This window comes from Taeniopygia guttata, chromosome 5 (assembly GCF_048771995.1).
Source record: "Taeniopygia guttata chromosome 5, bTaeGut7.mat, whole genome shotgun sequence".
Taxonomy (NCBI): Eukaryota; Metazoa; Chordata; class Aves; order Passeriformes; family Estrildidae; genus Taeniopygia; species Taeniopygia guttata.
This window is the reverse complement of record NC_133030.1, coordinates 33,642,861-33,663,373: the sequence shown is the minus strand read 5'-3', so window position 1 is coordinate 33,663,373 and position 20,513 is coordinate 33,642,861. Positions and strand designations below refer to the sequence as shown.

Here is a 20,513-nt window from a genome sequence, read left to right as displayed (position 1 = left end):
AACAAAACTCAAAGTACATTGAAAGTCAGGGCTTCCATTAAGATTTGCTGAAACTGTACTTATTACCCTTAGGAAGCCATAGGAGCTAGAGCTTATAGCCTTCTTCCTGTTCAATTCTGGTTACACTGCAGGAAAAATTTAAAACTCTTCATCTTTGTCAGTACTTAGAATATTCTACAGTAACAGAAACATCAGATCTTCAGCCTACCTTTCTTTGGGCCAATTGTGGTTCCCTATCATGTAGGTATCACGCATTATTAGACTTCCTTTCTTATTTATTTTGCAGCACTTCTCCCAGTTCTCTTCCCAATATGTCACCTTACAGTAACTAAACCTAATTTGAGCTTTTTTTTACTCTCTTAGAAAGAGCATAGCTATTTGTCTTCTTCACTTCCTTCCCAAATTATCTTTAGAAACTCTTCAAAATTATATTGATCAAGTGCTACTTTGCCCCTTTGTTACTTAATCTTTGTATTACTGTTTTGAATAGTATGGCTACAACATATTTACATTTCCTTATCTTTTCCACTCTTTGTTAGGGACACTCACCTACAATACCCCAGAGTCACAAACAGTCACTGCCATATGGGGACCCCAAGCATATTCATGGACACTTATAACCACTGCCTGTTCCCTACATTTGCTGCTCTCACAACAAGCAACAGCACACACCAGTTCCTTGAATAAACTTCTTGATTGTCTCTTCCCTTCATGGAAACTGATGTACAGCTATGGTCAAGTGCAAAGACATTAAAGCTTATCTAGGAGTCTCAATCCCATTTTCTCTTCTCATCAGTGTAAAAGGCTAGCAAGACAAAATGAAAATATTCTCTGGGTTGAATCTGATCCAGACTATCAGCTGCATCATGAATGAGCACATATCTTTTTTCTCATTTATATTTAAAATACTAAGGTGTATGTGCAGACACAATTTATCTTTTGGTCCTCATCCTAACTTTGGCAGCATCTGTTAAGACCAAATTTTCACAGAAGGCACTTCTAAGTCGAAGAGTCAAAAAAGGTATATAATTAAGCAACAAAGCCATTCATGATCTCTACACCTTAAATTGTTTCACAGAATAGAAGTCTGAATATGTAGGCTTGTGTGCATGTGAATTAGTAAGGAAGCTTGGCTGATACTGACTTCTTACTGGTTCCTCTGGGCAGACACAAGTGGAAATGTTAAAGACGCTCATTCTTTAATGACTTAAATTGCTCTTGGAAAGACATACTTGCTTTTAATTTCATGGTTCAAAGTTATTGGTAGTATAACCAAACAAGAGCAATGGGATTACACTATGAATTATCTTAGTACATTACAGATACAACATAATCTCAAAAATAATTCCTTTTTTAACAACAGCGCTCATTAAATGTGCTTTATTTACATTTAAATCCAAAAAGGTACAGCAGAATCCCCTGACAACTTACTTTATGTATAACTATGATTGATAGGCTAATACCTCATGATAGTTATATATAGCATAAAAATCTTCAAAAATTTTCTTATTTTATACATTTAACTAATTAAAACCCCTATATATAATCTATCTAGATATATATATCCTGCATTTTGTAAGTAATTACTTGATAAAGGAATGCATCATCTGGTTTATTGTGGTCGAAATTTAACAGACTCTCTAAAAAATGAACTGCACAGTATACTAAAGAAAAACAGATTATATTCAGAACTATGGCAAATGGAAGCAGAATTTGCTATTCAGCTGGACCAAACCCCACCTCCTAAAATATTCTTTGTACTCTTTAAAGTTTTAACATGATCAAGCAGCAGGGCTACAAAGCGTCCTGCATCTTTCTCACAAATCACTATTAACATTTCCACAAGCTAAAACCATATTCTGTACAAATCTTATGCCTCACTGAATTGAAATGAGAACTTCTATTAGGAGCTAAATCTCTCCCTTAGATTCACTGAGACGGGGAAAAAGAAAAAGCCTCACAGGCGAACAGCTTGGTTATTTTGTTTGTAACAACTGATCTAAATGGCAGACCACCTTGTCTTTCAAAGACCTAGAAAAGAATCCATAAATCCTGATGCTTACTCTTCACTGCCCTCTCAGAAGTATCTCTATGACCTGCGTAAGGGGCAAAATGAGCCAATCTAATACACTCTGCTCAAATTTCATACTGCAGTTTTCAGAGATCTAGTTTGAAAACTGTTGACTTGTAGATAAATTAAACCTAATAACCATGCACTGTAGCTTAGCAAGACTTTGTTCTAGGAAAAGCCTGCCAAGTAATTATTTATTTCAGAAAGTGCATATTTGAGTGTGTTGTTCATTACAGACAGGATTTTCCAAACTACAAAGCCACTAGCTAAAATCTCACTCTACTGATTTAGATTAAAACTCCAAACTGAAGGATACTTGATGGCGTATGTTGTGAGAACAGCATTATAAATTCAATACCCATTCTGCACTAACTGGAAAATTTGGTAGAGTATCAACAAGTTGCATTAACTGCAGAAGTAGCCCTTTGCCTCTCTTCCCCAAGGCTGTCCCATGCTGTGAACAAAGAGTCTGTAGGAAGTTTGTCCAGCTGCTGTCTATAGATAATGAGACTTTTGATTTTCTAAACTTGCCAAGCTAATACATTTCCACCAACAGAAATTCAACCATATTTTTTCTTTAATTCAGTGGAAATGATTTTATGATAGTTACTGGCAACTGTGTAAACCCATGAAGCAATTTACATAAAATTATCACACGGACCTGCATAAAACCTGGCAGCTCTTCTATCTTCAAATTGTCAGTAAATTTAAAAAGATGATTTTTTGTCTTATGAACAACAGTCAAAAATATGAGTGCAAACACAAAATAGGAGCTTTTGTCTTGACAGAAATAAAAGATTTCAAGAAAAACTTTCAAAGTACATTGCCAGAAAGGTTACAGCATTTTCAGTAAGATTAGTGATTATTCCCGTGTATAGGCTGTACTTGGCAAAAACCAGAAGATTTATATATTGCATACATATGGATCCACATATGTGAATGTTGCATGTCTTATTCCAAAATCAAGTTACACTTTGTATTCTGAAGCGGTAAAGGAAATTTTCTGGAGAAAGACAACGGTTTTTACCAAATCTGCTGCTCTTAAAAAGAAGTTTCCTAAGCTGCATTAGAGACTGACAATATCCTGAAACTGTTTCAATTCTTATGTGTTAATGTCACAGTATTATAGAGTAATCCAAACTGAAAGGGATTGCAAGAGGTCATTTTGTCCAACTGACTACTCAAAAGAAGGTCAAAACTGAAATCAGACCATGTAGGTTGGGCTTTGTCTACTCAGGGCTTGAAAACCTCTAACAGTCTATTTAATCCTTAGTATTTCATTTTGTTATTTTATTCCAGCACTTCTAAAATCGAGAAAGCAGTTGTATTAACAGATTTAACAAGAGCTTGTAAAGAACACACATGAGGGGTTTTGTAACATCAAGAAAGCAAAATTTATTGAGGGGAAATATTCACCTCAACATTTAAATAAGTGATGCTTTAAAGGATATTGCTATTTTACTAGTCTTCCTGAGGCAATGGGTAAGAGAGCCTCTCTCAATAAACGTATCTGTTATAAACTTCTACATATTGAAAAGCTTTGTAGTTCTCCAATTGTATCAATGATGAAGTAAAAGCACAAGAAATTATGTAAAAAGCTCAGTCAAAGCATTCATCTGTGGAACAGAGAAAAATTTGATTCTAACTCACAGAGTTTATTTCATAAACTTGGAACGAAGTCTGCTCAAAAGAGCAAGGTTTACAGAAGACCTTAGTTATATTGACAAGTCTAATGTTTATTCAACAACCCCTACATGTACACAGCTTTAGAACAAAGCCAACAAAAATCCAGCAACTGCACCAAGATCAAAAAGAACAAGAAGAAGCTTCAGGGTTTCTCATGCAAGGAGAAGTACAGGACAAACTTTCTCAACAGATCTATTCTTTTGCCACAATGAAAATAGAAAAAAATAAACAAACAACCCCCACAAAAGAACCTCTCAAAAGATGTCTGCTCTACTATATTACACATGAAAGGAAATCTCCAAAGTTTACATTTTAATAACAACAAAACTGTCGCCTACCTTTAAATTCAAAAATATTTGATAAGAGATAATAACAAGTTAGAAGTTCAGGGCTTTTCAAAATGCATCTGTTTTGTAAAAAAGAAAGCACACAGGAGTAAAATATTCTTTTTCTATGCATTTCAAAACATAGAAATAGCTTAGTGATAATCACCTACACTGTTCTATTTTCAATTGTCACAGCATTAAAGAAGAAAAAAATCTGAAAGATGCCAAACAGAACAGGATTGTTTGAAATTGTATCCCTAAACTGATGGAAACTTAATCAATAGCTTCCTTCTCTCTTCTACTTCTAACCTTCAGCCAGGTTCAGACAAGCATAAATAATGGTTAGATAGGCTGGAAGCATGCCATGAAACATGGGAACCAGGAAGCAGGTCCTTCCTTCATATCTGGCATCAGTTATCAGCTAGACTGGCTAAGAGTACCCATAAGCCATATCCTTGGTTTTAATTTCCTGCAACGTTAAACTCATTTTCTAAAGAAAATTTTGTTTTCTCTTCCCATTAAAGACTTACAGATTCCCCACTACTAGTCCTACTAACATACTACATGTGGACACAGAGGTGTCCTTTGTCAAAGTTATACAGTTTTAAAAATATCTTTTGCTACAAATATTTGTGTTGGTTTTAAAGTTATTCAGATGTGTAGGACATCATTTTACAAGTTCTATATACAAGTACTGGCGCTCGGTTCACAGTGGGAAATTCTATCCTGATTTCAAATTAAACCTGCCAACATCTGTCACTTTTTCAGATCAACCATCACACAATAATAGCTTATTCCAAGCATATAAGTATTTACATAATGAAAATTAAAGCCACAAAAGGAGACATTCTACCAACTTGAAGCCCTATAAAGATTCTGTATAATAAATTCCAGACAACAGCATTTTGTTTTCCTCCCCCCTTTCATTATATCTACAACATTGTCAGTAGCATAGCTGCTACATTTTTCATCTTTCATTATTAACATATTGCCATTTCATAAATATAATTTCACATGCTACCAAAAAACCTCACATCTCTATTACCCCTCTATCAACAAACTAGCAGACCTTGCCATTATGCATTTCTAAATTGAATTGCATTATTACATTTATGGCATGGCATATTGAAAAACTTGAGTTATAAATAGCCTGGTTCGACAATATTTGCAGTAAGGGGAGTAAAAAAGGGGTGCTCCTTAGGACAAACAGAGAGTCACACAGTAAATCAATGAACACGAAGTTATTAAAAAGAAACTAAGGATAAAAAGCAGTTTGTCTGATGTGCAAAAAAAATACATAATTATAACCCAGAATGCAAAATCCCAGATCCAGAAACAAACAAGCAAGATAGCTGTATTGAATTACACCAATTATAGAAATAATCTAGTCGTGCTAAACAAAATAACCATGTATTACACCAATCGTACAATCGTGCAATCGTGCAATCAAAAAAATGCTATCCTTGACTCACAGACTTTTAAACAGCATTTCTGAGACCAATGCTACAATGAATTTCTTTCTTTATATAGTGGAAAACCAGAAAAGATGCAGAGAGTACTAACTCCCCACTTGACAGATATCAAAACCCTTCTTCTTCCTTGTGTTTTAAATTACATGACAAATGTATAGGCTGATCCATTTTTTTAGCTATCTGCAAACCAGCCAACTCAGTGATACAAGGAAAGGAGAAATTAGCGAAATAGTAATTTATCAAGGATATGAATTTAAGAGATTGTAACCCCTGCCTCACAGTCAAGGCAGGATCTCCCTGGCAGAAATACCCAAGTAGTAAAGAAAAAGCATCTACTTCCACCCTCCATTATCAACTTGCCTCACACAAGCCAGTAGCACCCTTCCTAGAACAAACTCAGCTGCAAAAGGACTGATCATCTGGAGTTCTCTCAGGCACTGTGCAAGGCGTTGTCCCATAATGTAGTGAATTACAGCCAAATGTCTGATTTGTGGTGGGTTTGCCTTGGAAAGTGACAGACTTGTGTTGAATCCCCATGCACTGTGTTGAAGACACAGCTCTATTATGCACAATGAGTCTCTACAACGCTGCCCCAAAACAAAAGTCAGCTACACACTGCACACACCATTTTCAAGCTCTGTCAGTAGGATAGCTCAAAGATGGTAAAGGCAGTAGTATCCCACAGCATGTTCTCCACCTCCTGTGCCACAGTCTGAGAATTAGTGATAAGTGTGTTTCGGGACTTTGTCTATACATCAATGACGAAAGGTGTAGAGACATCACACCTTCTTGACTCAGGTAAGTCAGAAGCAGAATTATTTATCAGCAAAGTGTGGCATGCACTTGGCCTCAAAGCAGTGCATTTTGGACAGAAACAACATTTTCTCCAGCAAAAATACTTCTGCTTGTCCTGCAATGAACTGAGAATAGATGGGGACTACCAGAGGGGAGTGCCAAAACAAAGCACCTAAAAGAGATGTGTGAATAAATACAATCCATGTTTCTTCAGCTACTGCACAACAACAGCATTTTATCCAGAAAATGCAAATAAATTCAATTCGCATTTCTGCACAGGGGCATCCCAACTTGCATTTCTCCATGAGAATACAGTGGTTCTCCCACACTGGAGCAGGAGATCTGGCATGTTTTCTCAGCCAGACTCTACTTTGTACAGCACCTGGACACTCCCCATAGGAGAACTCAAGCAGCTGCTGGCCTGTGTGTCCTGTAGATGCACAATCACCACACACAAAAAAAAAAAAAGACCAAGAATGTAACACTTAATGTGAGTCTTTAAATTCCTACTCTCCTCATGAGAATATCACATTTGTACATAAAGTAAAAAGAGTCTGAAAAAATTTGAGGGAAATTCAGGAAAATTGAGGGAACTTTGGGAAATTCAGATTAAAAATTATTTCAAGTTCATTGGTAGGTCGCTTATCTAAAACGTGGAAAAAAAGTCTGACTACACTTTGTATTTGAAACTGGGAAGAAAACAGATCACAGATTGAACTTTTTTCCACATCCTCAAATCCTTCGCCTCAGTAGTCATTGCAGACTGAAACTTTTTTATCCTCTACTCTCTGTATCCAAGACCGGCTCTGTATCCCTTCTCTGTCTTTTTACCAGAGAACACCAGTGCTAATGGCTCTGTAACCTTACCCACAACTGTTTCTAATGTAAAATGGCACACACAAGGATTATTTTGCTATATATTTTGAAAGAGATGAAATTATACATTGCCTTACTAAGAGAGTTTTCTTTCTGCATCATAACCAGTATTTTCTGGGGCTAACAAAGAATACAATAAGGCAAGAAAATAAACAAATACTGATAAGGTCAGTCTCTTTTGCTGTCTCACTGAAAATAATTAAACGACTTTTCATTATACTTCCTCCTTCAGGGTTTCATGTAATTTAAATAAGATTTTTTCCCCTTTCAATTATTCAAGAGAAAGCAAGCATTTGTAACAGTCATTTAATTGCAACTCTCAGCAGCTCACTTAACCAAGTCAGTATAGATATTTGCAAACCCTTTTTGTATTTATGCACTATGTTTTCCAGACCACACTTGATGAGATGCAAAGACAAAACAAAAATCTTGATATATAATATTTTGTGTATTGCACTTTCTGATTTGTCAACAGTATTACTAAGATCAAATTGTATTGTTAAACATTCAATCTATTCCATCATTACAGTGACACACACCAGAGTAAGCTAAAAATTATTTCTACAAAAGTATTAATGGAGACGAGGTGACACATAAGTTTGTATGGTCACAATCTCTTCACATTGACATAGTGGCCTATTGATGCATTTGTAGTGAGCCTTCAGTGATTTTTCAGTGTTGCCTTTCAGAAATAGAAACAATTTACTTTCTTATTGTTCACCTAGGTATCAGAACTCTTCCACTACAGATTCAAGTTTCTACTATAAACATTCTTTTAAACTTGAGGGAAAAAGAAAAATGCTAAAGCTTTTTTGTTTTTTTTTTTTTTCCCTTTAGACTGAGGAAGGAAGAGTCTTGACTCAAAGGTTCTTTCTTGAAAAGAAAAAAAAAATATCCCTACAAAGTAATCCTCTTCACTAGTTTGCTCTATTGGTGACCTTTAGAGAGATCTACCAAAGCTGACGAGAAGCTTAATTAGCAGAAAGGGCAGCTGAGAGAACAGGTAGCACAAAGAAAAAAAGCTTCTAGTCTTTATTGTACAGGACGAGAATTTTTGAAAGAGGGATGAAATGCTAAGACCGGTTCATAAATGTTGGATACTGGCACTCAGCACTCTGAGTTAGCTAAAGATAGAATTAGACAAGAGAGATACCAGATTCTGAAACCAATGTTTTGCCTAAAAGGAATAATGCTACAGTTAAAGGCAAAAACATCTCATCATGTAGACAAGAAAAAGACTTGTTCTTGAAGTTTCTACATACAATTGCTACTGCTTCAACAGTCACAAAGTATGGTTCCAGGAACTTTCTTAATAACTTCAATAGCAAAAAATATTTCTCTCTCCTTGATTTTTAAAATCTGTTATGGGTAATTCAAACAGATGTATCATGTGACTGTAACCTCGTATAAACAAAGATTCATCTCTGAAAAGCATCACTGCAGTTGCAGAATACCAGTATGAAATACCAGAAGAAAAAACTCTAGATCCTGACGAGTTCTTATGTTCAAACCTATTTACAGATGAACAAAAGAACATGACTCATATCTAGTAACATCTGTAAAAAGCCTGACATTAAACAAGGCTCAAACAATTCTACACAAACAGAACAAAACTTGTCAAGTGTTAGTGGAAAACTCCACTTCTGTGTATTGCATCTCCATGTTTATTTTGTTTCTATCAGCCTCTTGAGATGCTCAGTATTGCAATGTTGTTTCATATTTGAACTATGATTATGAAACTGTTTCATAACTATATCACAGTGGTATAATACCATGGATGTTTTCATATATTTGTCACTGCATTCACTCAAAAAACACCCTTTGTTATTTTTATATCAAATTTTAATGCAACTTACTGCAGACATTTAGAAATCACCACTCAAACCTCTTGACATCTCTTCCTCATTCACCTCCAACCCTTTTTGGAAGAGGGTGGAGAGAGAGATCCTGTGAAATATGTCTTTCTAAACAGCCTTAAAGAAAATGATTCTTTAAATCCAACATGTAGCTTGTGATAGTAGAGAAGAATCATTGTCCAAGGTCCTCAATGCTGCAACGCCACAGTTAAAACCCCAAAATGTTAAAATCTAATTTTATTTTGCTATTGGTCTGGAGCATAATTCTGAAAAGTAAGAGTTACCACAGAATGATGCTCCTGGACCATGAAGCTAACACTGCTGTGAAGAAGCTTTACAAGTCATTTAGAACTTTCTGAGAGTGCAAACACACCCAAATTACCAACAAGGACTGGGCTGTACCTGCTGGGATGCACTACAATCCCATGATTTTGTGTGCCCATCATATCCTTACACAGTACAGTTCACATCAGTGAGCCAACTTAGGTGCACACAGAGCAGTAACTGCAGGAGAACTCTGCATCCAGTGGTGAGATACAGACAGTGTTCAGCCGTCTGGACAACTGGTAGACAGCTTCAACTGTGACTCCATCAGGAGTGAAATCACACTGAGTCCACTAATATTACACCCAAGTGTAACCCACAAAGCAAATTTGCATCAAAACCCCATCCTTGACAGGAATCACACTAAGAGCCACACCAAAATCACTGAAGGAACTACATTTTTATCACAATTATTTTTTAAAATTTCGTCACTACAGAAATATTTTACTCTGAGACAATAATGCTTTAACATCCTTGCTAACCATTTGGTAGAAGTGGAATAAATCCTGAGGATGGCATAATTTGCACTTCTGTTGCTTCCATGGGCATGCCATCTTTTGTTACACATTAACAGGAACATAATACAGCAGCGAAGTCAGCAAAGCAGCACAATATACATAATGCAGTCTGAAACAGGACACTGAAGAAAAAAAACTAAGGCAAAAAACCCAACAAACCAACTACCAAAACAAATCTTAAAAAAACCCAACCATGCCAGCAAAACCCCCTAGTTTGTCAGGCAATCAGAAAAACTCAAGGTCTCCCAACAGGTCAGTAAAAGAGCCTAGGAAGAACTGCAGCACAGCATCACCACTCTGTTCCTACAAGACAAAGACCCTGGCTATTTCAGAGTTAAGGAGAGAGTACAGTTGCTAATGTAGAATTATCCTCTGGGAAAAGAGAAACAGAAATAGAAACAGGACCTTAAGGCAAGGTTTTTCCACACTCCAGCAGATTTATGGTTTTACAACAGTGTATTACAGCATCTACCTGTAGAGGACTTGAAGACTTATTTTCAAAAATCAAACAAACAAAAGAGAAAAACTCAACCCTTCCCCCCCAGACCCCCTACATACACATAATACAGAGGAACTGCATACATGAAAAAATAAATAGGAGATACATGAACCACACCTCTATGCCTTACCATGGAACACTGAATCACACAGGCTTGAAATCCTGTGATTGTGAAAACCTGTAAGAAATATTCTGCCATACTTTTTTTTAAGCCTCTAAATCACCACTGAATCAATCATCAGCATTTGTTTGATTATTTTTTAAATACAGTGAAACCTTCTGACTGCTACAAAAGACTGTGCAGCACTATTAGAATATCTAGAAAATCAAAACAGGGCTCCTGAAACTACCCAGTTTCTTTTGCAAGGAAAACTAGCAGCAGCACTGCAGGGCATCACTTGAATTCATCACTTCTACAAATTTGTTGACTTTTCAGCAGAAATACTATCTGTGTCTCAGTTGATGTACCCAAACAAGCTCCTGTATTGTGCTGTCTGGAACCAAACAGTCACCCCAGTAGCAAAACAAGATTTTTCACTCAGAATTACAAAGTATGCCCTTCCTACAAATAACTTTTCTTCACAGCTGTGTTTCGAAGACCCGGGGCAATTCCTAATAACTCACACACACGTGTGACTTTTGGACGTTGTGCTGGACGTTCAGAAAGATAAACCTGAGGTGAGAAGAACATTCCAACCCCATGATGTGCACACGTCCTGACTCCTCACCAAGTAATTCCAGCCCAGCGCCAAGGGGCAGGCTGCCTGCGCCACCTACTAGTACCTTACAGCCCTGGTTCATTGCCCCGGATGGATGCATGTATGGATGCATGCATTCTTAGTCTGTGGAGTTTCAGTTCTTCCCAAAATTCTAAAATCTTCAGTTAAATATGAAGGGAAGTTCTTCTCCAATATTCAAATAATTACCATTTTTTATTTCCTCTGAATAGAATCCACACCAATTTACTAGGCAATTAAATCTAAATAAGATTATGACTGAAAGCTGTGTTTCAAAAAATTAACCAAATATGCAGCCAGTAAAGTTACTTCTTTAAGCTAGAAAATATTTGGGACAACTGGTTACCAAAAAGTTATCAAATAGCTATCAAAGCTATCAAAAGCTACCCTAGAGACTTGAGAGTAGAAAGAAAAGAGGAACAAAAGCATTTAAGTAGGTGAGGATAGAAATGCACAGACATCTAAAATATAAAAAACCTACCCAAACTCTTTCCAAGGAAGTTACAAAAAAAGAGTCAGACATGAAGTTGATCTGCAGCAATGATATTCACCTCTGTAATGGGATGTTTTCAATACAAATCCCTTGTTATATCAGCAGGAAAGTTGCTAAAATATGCTGAATTAATAACAATAAATATCACTAAACCATTCCACACTAAACAATGAGGAAACTCTGGAGTCCCACTGTAAAAAACAGGTTCTTCTATTGTCTAGAAACCAAAAAGAATAAATTAACTTTGGATGTATAAAAAGCATTTATGCTCTTCCACTGCAGACAGCCTTGAAAAAATAAAAGAAAAATAAATAGGCCTGTGACAACTGGTTACACAGCAGGTCTACTGAGTAGACTCAGTAACCTTCACCATATATATTTTTCTGTCATGATTCCCATGTACTTGCTAAACAAGCTATCTAATTCTTCAGTCATAAATTTTATTCTGAAGGCCCACTTAAACCTCTTCCTTCTTAATAAAGTTTTTTTTCTTGTCCTGCCTAAAATGGATCTCTTTGCAGCAACCTTTCTACTTTATGGAACATTGCTAACCAGGCCTATCCAAAGTGTCCTCTTTGCCAGATTAAAAAAAAAAAAAAAAATAAATGCATAAATAAAATAAAAAGAGAAAGAACCAGACTTTCCTCCTCGGTCATATCCTCTTTACATCTTTTTTCATTCCTTCCCACTGAGTTTTCCCCAGCTAGTCCCAATCTTGCAAAAATAGAACTAGTTCTTCTATGTAAGGGCATCACTAACTGATATCTTCTCATCCATTAAGATGACAGTTCTCTTCTATAAAGTTGCACCTTAATCAGTCACACACTGCTACAGATATTTCCTATGTAGATGTGGTTGTACTATATTTGACCTTGAATCACACCCAAATGCAGGCTGTTTCTTCCATTTGTTGAGACTGTTCTGTGCTCCACCCTCCTGCCACTTTAGTACTGTCTGCAAATATTAACACTGTATATTTTAATATTTCCCTGTTGGAATTATTAATAGAAAACTGAACATGAGCAGATACATAATGAAGCCTTGCAGAATCCCATTTAACAAACACCAGTTTGACACTGAACCATCACAGAAGAGAAACTTCTGAGAAGGGAAACTCTTCACACCGCATTAGCAATTAAGTACAGCTCACAAATTGATGTACATTAATCTAAATAATTTTTTCTAGTTGCTTTTGAGAACATTAACACAAAATGTCAGAAGATTTATTGTCTCCAAGATCCAGAAATCTTTTCTTCTATATGCACAATTTCTGTCACAGTGTTCTAAAGGAAATCAAATATATCTATCTGTATTTGTCATTTTGTTACTGTGCCTCTCAACTGCTTTCTGTGGTTGCTTAGATGGTAAACAGTTAGCTCATACTAATTAGGAAAATTTATCTGATGCTGATAGCATTACCTGTTCTCTTAGATCACTTCTATGTGCATGGATTACAATAACGAAGATATAATAAATACTAAATTAATGTGATGCCATCTTGAAACTAACCACACATGAGAAAGACTGCACTAAAATCCATCTGTTAACATCCACTTGTGAACAATAAAATGTTTACTGCAACACTGCCCAAAGTCAGGAAAGGAACACTGAAAGAGACCTGCCAATTCCAACTTCACTGAAGTAGCAGCATGCATCACATACACACTCGGTGTATCAATAAATGGAAAGTTAAAAGAATACTTCATAAATTGCAAATGTAATAAACCTAAAACACAAAAGAAAATCTCCTTAAACACCACCACCAACCTCCAAGAAATGTGGTCAAGGGCCACCAAAATAAAACCCAGCATCATATCCACAATTTCAGAAAGTTGTTTCTATTTCAACATACTGTATCTCTTAGAGACAGCAATTTTAAAATTCTGACAGTACGTAAAACATGAATTCTGAGTTAGACTAAAAGTGGGAAAAAATATTGGACCAATGTCAATTTACTTTAAGCATTATAATGCCACATTTTACTAAAACTGAGTAATTTCAAATGTGTTTTATTTATTTAACATAGCATAGATGAGCTAAAGCAGACTGAAATAATGGAAAATTATTCAAGATGACAGATCTACAATGAAATCTGCCAGTTGGTAAACCAGCTGGTCTTAATTAGACATTCATTTTTGAAGGGAGGACACAAAATCTTCAATAATCAAGCCAGTTAAATCAACATGCACACTATTTACAAAAAGACATAACAAGTGGAAGATCCTTTTTCCCTCTTCAAAAGGAATAAGAACACTTTTTCTCATGGTTTCTAAATCAATTTCAAATTTGAGAGAGGCAGCATCCCGTTTCAAAAGTGGAGCTGAGAACTTACTCAGAGAGCCACCTTCTCAAGAGCTGAAATCATGAAGCTTTCTTCTCTAAGATTCTGATCCACACCTGGATCTACCATGCAGGGCATGAATACAAACACAGTACCTAATCTCCTTCTCCCCTAGCACTAGCTGAGGAGGGGGGAACTGACCTAGCAATTTCTGGGTCTTTCCAGGCTTTGCAAATAACACAGCTGATCATCCATGACTAAAACCAAAGAATGACAGGACCCCTGCAGCAGCGTAAAGTGCCCAGTCTTCTTGTGCCCCACAAAACTGCAAGCTGAATGTGCCCCCACAAAACTTTCTTCTCCCTCTTGTACAGGTCAGAAATAATGTCTTCCCGTAGCTTCAAATGCAAGCTTATGAACCATTAAATTAAAACACCAAAACCATAACATTTTAAGACAGTGCTTTTTCGTGAATGCAATTGACTAAGAAATGTTGCTGCCAAAATATTATGCAACTTAATGAGAATTTCTACTTCACTATATAAAAAAAAGAAAGAAAAAAATGCTTTTCTGAGAAGACTCCAGCATCTCAGCACACAGTAAGGAAAGGGAATGTGGTACAACCATCACACTCCCTGCCTTATTACCTAATTTCCCAGTTTTGCAATTCACACATTACCACTTCAGAAGATTTGCCCCCTGATGCTGAAAGACAGCAGGGTCTTGTCTCACACAAAATACTTACTCTGGCCCAAGCATCCTATCACTCAGGTGGTGCACTCTTGTAATACAAGAGACTGCTGAACACAGAGGACACTAAGGAGTTGGGGGCAACTCTGTCAGATGAATGCTGGTTACACTGCTGGAAGGAGGAGGTACTCTCTGCTCCAGAAGTGCTGAATTACGAGATTGGCTCAGAGGTAGCACTAAAATTCAACAGCTGCAGGCTGGCACAGCTGCTGATGCTGTGGCTGGATTGCTGGAAGCCAGTCCTATCCAAGCTGCTAAACACAAAATTTGTGGCAGGTGCGCTAAGAGACCATACAGTGCTTAAGGTCAAAACCCTCCAGTGCAGGAAGAACATTACATAACAACCTTTAGCAGATTCTCAGAAAATCTTAGCTATTGCTTCACTTTTAAAGTCCCAAATCATAATAGCCTTGGTCAAAAATAAAGTCACTGGCTAAGCTAAGATGAAGAGCATATCCAAGTCAGTAACAAAGTGACCAGCGGCAAAACGTATTTTAATGTGTCCCAAAAGAAACATTTTTAATTGCAGGGTTGAATGACTTAGGAAAAAATCAGTCCAAGATAGAATTTCCCCAGCTAATACACAGCGGTGCTGAATTTCCCCAGCGTGTTCCTGCAACTTATGAGGGAACACTGTTGGTTTGCATCCAGGATCCAAACCTATCCCCAAACATCAGTATGAATTCAGCAATTTATATTGCTTACATGTGAAAGCACTGACCAGCATTCTAGGTAACTATACCAATTGAGCCATAACTTGCATCTCCCAAAACATGAGTGCTGTGTAACTAACTACAATAACAAAATTAATATTTTATACTGTTACACCCACCAGCAAGCATGGGAGTTGTAGTACAGATAAAACAGCGGGTGGGTTCAATTGAAGCCGTGGCATCATAAAAGTCAAAGTGAATCTAATCAACACGATGTTGGAATTGGGGCAGCAGCTGGTCCATCTACATTATGACTCCCAGTGCTGCCAACACCAATTAGCATTAGGTTATCATTGTAATCTCTTTGCCAATCCAGTGACATGACTTCTCCGTTGCAACAATGCTAACAGAAGCAAAACAATCTGAATGAAGCAGTCAAAGCATTTTTAATGTGAACTCTTTTTAAAGGCACAGTGTTGATCTCATACCATGGTGAGTTAGAGTACGCATTTTAATACCTCCACAGGAAACTTACTATGTAGTTGTGGTACATAATGGTATGTCTGTGCTACTTTTAATCTGCTAAAACATTTTATAATGGGTTGATGCACAACTATCAACTTCTATTAATGACAAATGATATCCAGTGAATCACAGATATCCATTATGCAAGGCGTGCTCTGTTACCATGTCTTCACTGTGAGTATCACAGCCTGGAGAAGACACGCGTTCATTTCAACTTCTGATCATAGAACCGTTAAGGCTGGAAAAGATTTCTGAGATCGTTCGAGTCCAACCATTAAAACAACTGTACCAAAAATGCTCAACAATTCTTCATCTCTATTTGCAAAGTGAGGAGTTATTTTTTCAGGCCAATTTTTCAAACAAGACTTTTATCCTTTCAGCGCAAAATTATACACGTATTTCGACAAGAAAAGCCCTGTGCATGCCGCACCAGAGTGCGTAGGCTCAGCTGTCCCAGAGCAGGGAGAGAGCAGGGAGGGCGCGGGGATGCTGCGGCTGCCGGGCCGTCCCGGGCGGTACCGCCGGCAGACCCAACCCACCCCCATAGGCTCGGGCACAGCCGCCAGCCCGGCTCCACCGCGGCGAGGGGAGGGCAAGGGGAGGAGCAGGGGAGGAGCGGGGAGGGAGGGTTATGCCCCCAGCCCAGGGGCCGCCCCGGGGCCCGCACGCTCAGCTCCGCCTCCCCCGGGGAGCGGGGGCGGGCTCTCCTGCCGCTTACCCGCCGGTGCTGCTGGGCGCTGGGCGCCGGCGCTGCCCCGCGGCCTCGGGGCTCCCGCCTACCCCGGCCCCCGCCTCCTCGGTGCCCGTAAGCGCCACCTCGTCCCCGGCCCCCGCCTCCTCCGCGCCCGTGGCCGTCCCCGCCGCCTCCTTCCGCCGCCGCGTCGGGCGGGCGCCGCCGGCCGTGTCGGGCCCCGTCCCTGCGGGGCCGGCTGCCGCCCCGCTCCGCCTGCATGGCCGGGCTCGCCTGCCGCGGGCCGCGGGCCGCGCCCGTCCCGCCCACTGCCGGAAAAGGCCGCTCGCCGGGCCGGGGAAATGGCGGCGGCGCGGCCTCGGCAGCGCCCCCTGCGGGCGGCTGGCGCGCGGGCAGCCCCTGGCCGGGCCGGGCCCGCGCCTCCCGCGGGTACTGACGAGCGAGGGAGGGAAAATCGCATCCACGTGTGTGAACAAAAACAGGAAAAAAAAATGTATTTAGTGCTTAGGAAATAGAGCTCACATAGATGGATTATGGAGTTGTTTCAGCTGGAAAAGACCTCGGATATCATTCAGTCCAACAGTTAACCCTGCAGTGCCACATCCACCACTAAACCATGTTCATAAGCCCCACATTTACACATCTTTTAAATGTGTAAATCCAGGAAAGGTGATTATATCGCTTCCCTGGGCAGCCTGTTCCCATGCCTAACGACCCTCTTGGTGAGGAAATATACCCACTGTAAACGTCCTCAGGTGCAGCTTGTTTCATCCTGTCACTTGCAAGCTGGGAGAAGAGAGCAGTCCTCACCTCACTCCAGCTTCTCTGGGGCTGTTGCAGAGAGCGATAAGGTCTCCCTGAGCTGCCTTTTCTCCAGACTAACCAAACACATGTCCCTCAGCTGCTCCTCACAGGACTTGTGCTCCAGACCCTTCCCCAGCTCTGCTGCCCTTCTCTGAACCTGCTCCAGCACTTCAGTGTCTCTGCAGGGACAGAGGGGGACACAAAACTTGAGGTGTGGCCGCACCAGTGCCAAGTACAGGGCAGGCACTGACCACTGCCACGCTACTGCTGACACCAGGATGCCATTGGCTTTTTTGGCCACCTTGGCACATGCTGGCTCATGTTCAGCTGCTGTCAACTAGCGCCTCCAGCACCTTTTCCACTAGGCAGCTTTCCAGCTACTCTTGCCCCAAGGTGTAGAGCTGCAGGGGATTGTTGTGACCCAAGTGCAGGACCTTTGCTTTCTGTAGCAAATGTGGGAAAAAGCAACTGATCCCAAGTTGAAAGGGTGTTCAGCAGGCGCCTGGGCTACATGAACTGTCTGAATTGGCTCTGCAGCTTCTTGAGGAACATGCTCCTCTCAGGACACAGAGTGGAGGCACGGGAACAGCTTTGTGCCCTAGTGCTAGGCTGGTTTGTCCTGCTCTTCTTAAACTAAGCAGCCACTCATGCTGTTCTTGGGGAAGTTCTCACATTTCCTAACACCAGCTAGCCCGATCCCTCTTGAACACACAGGCTGTCATTTGACAGCACGTTAAAACATCAATCTGGTTTTCAAGGGTTTTTAAACCCAGGAATCATTCCAGCAGAATGTGATCAAACCTCCTATTTTGTGAAATAATGGGCTGTGCTGTAGCTGCACAGCTACCTGTGTTGTGGGCTGCTCAGTTCCGGGGCACAGTGGGCATCAAATCCGTAAATTAGCTTAGCACAAAAGCAAATCAATAAAGTAACAGGGAGCAGCTTTGGCAAGCACATTGCAAAGACATCCAAGCAATACTCATGCAGCCACCACAGGTCTGACAGACTCAGAATGAGATGGAGATAATAAAACCTGGTGAACCCAAGCTGTGCCTGCATCTGTGGTGCAATTAATCTGTGACACGAACAATCTGCCTGCAGATAACTGTAAGCTGACTTTATGTACAAATTTAACAACTCACAATAATTAATGCTTACAGATAGATTGAAAAAAATATCATTACTACTTGGCAGCACATAACAAATACCATTACAAGTCACAAGCATGAACATCATGCATTAATAATTATGAGACATAGCAAAGTCATGATACTGTACATATGCATTAGTTTTGATTTCATCATCTCTTATGATAGACAATTAACATAAATTATGTTACTATAGCACACAGAAGTCCCACTCACAGGCTCTATTAGCCTGAGTGATACACAAATAGATGACAAAAGGTAATGCCACAAAGTGTTAACACAGACCTATGAAACAAAAGAGGATAGAGGATGACGAGATGACAAGAATGGTCAACATGCCAAGAAGAGATCTTTGTATTCTAGTAAGTCAGCTGTTGTCAACTTTATAGACATCACAGTAAAACAGCCCATTAGGGAGGGAAGGCTTTTCATGACCAAACAGTGCTTTTTATTAATAAATTATTAAGAAATTATGTAGCTTCCATAACATATCATCAGTATTTCTCCAACCCATGACAGTTTAAACCAAGAACATCTGTGTCACAACAACTACAACAACAACAATTCCTGCTTCTCCTGTTGCTCTGAAGTCTGCAATCCACATGGCGTGGTTCGAACAGTCTTTCTTCCTAATTGCTACTGTTAGGGAGTGTAACCTAACATTACAGGTTAATGACCTGAGAGGGGGGACACTTGCTATCTATGACAAAGACAAAGCATTACACAGGGCACAGCATCTATACAGTTTCCAGTCTTCCTTCTTCTGAGGCGAATGCCATTTCTGGCAAAAAAAAAGGCAGAAAGATGAAACAATCTGCAATTTTTTTACATGGCTGCTCAAACTCGGTGAAAGGCAAATGTAGTTTGTAAAGGTTCATTCATGTGCCTGATATTCATAGCTGTGCCTTTTTAAGACCATCTCTAGACTTAGCAGATATCATGCAAAAGCCCAAGGCCAGCAAGTTGTACCGCTGGCCCTTGCCTGTGCTACATTGCAGCCAGGCAGCAGCTACATCTACACCTGGCCTTCTGTCTCTTCAATCCTGGCTCAGATCCTGGTCAGACCTGCTGGCTGGGCTTCTTGGCTTGGTCTCAGACATGCCTTATCACTCCAGACTTGCTGTGCAAGCCCTGGGCTATCACTGTCTCTTGCCTTCTCATGAACCAAACGTGCTTCTCCACATCCTGCTGCTCCTTGGTCAGGCCTCAGCTCCCACCTGCTTTGGCATTGTCCTCACCTTCCCTCATTGTCCCCTGACATTGCCACACTAAACCCACTACCACACTGCCATGCTTGAAAATTGTCACATGGAGCTTTTAAGGCACAGAAAAACTTTGTTAACTGTCCACAGAAAAATAAGCATAAGCCATGTGAAGTAACAGAAACACAGATTCCTCTCTCAAGCTCAGTTACCTACCACAGCCATGCAGCTCCTCTAGACACCTTTGTTTCACATGAAATTAATTCATACCCTTCAAGTTTTTGTAAAGATTTGTAAAGGCAGTGCACCAGCCATCAAGACAGCTCTGACTGGGGGGAAATCTTTCCAGAATGCAGAACCAAGATGAAATATCCTTCTTTGCATAGGACTAATTAGAGCTGCTGTGGCACTTCAGCTATTCTTGGCTGCTAGACTGGCTCTGGAGGCTGGAGAGAGAGAGCCAAGCAAGCACATGCCTATATTAGGATTGTTGCTAATCTGCAAGGTCTATACATGAGTTAGAATCCTGTTGAATTAGTGTATAAGCAGAATACAGATACAGAAACATTTAAATATAAAATGGGAGATGGCAGACACAGATGGAGGAGAACCATTCTAAGAAGTACTATAAGCAGAAGTCTCAGTATATCAGGAAACTTACCATTGTTTCATCACCACAAGAGATCACTATATAAACAGGGTTTGAAGTAGAAACATTATACACTTCTGTAGATATTTAGGAGACCTGGGGAATAAAATGAAGGAAACAGTAAAAGCAAATAAGAATCACAGAACTGTAGAATAAT

General features: G+C 39.6%; 2 protein-coding genes across 5 annotated transcripts in view; one reads left to right on the top strand and one right to left on the bottom strand.

Annotated features, from left to right (window-relative positions):
- Positions 1–17,029, bottom strand: part of AVEN (apoptosis and caspase activation inhibitor) — an 81,762-nt gene extending 64,733 nt beyond the window's left edge. The window contains exon 1 of the mRNA XM_030274534.4: positions 16,581–17,029. Within this exon, the coding sequence (XP_030130394.3) occupies positions 16,581–16,814 (234 nt within the window). The 5' untranslated portion in view covers positions 16,815–17,029. The remainder of the gene's footprint in view (positions 1–16,580) is intronic.
- CHRM5 (cholinergic receptor muscarinic 5) overlaps positions 1–20,513 on the top strand; it is a 47,125-nt gene that overhangs the window by 19,770 nt on the left and 6,842 nt on the right. The window lies entirely within an intron of this gene.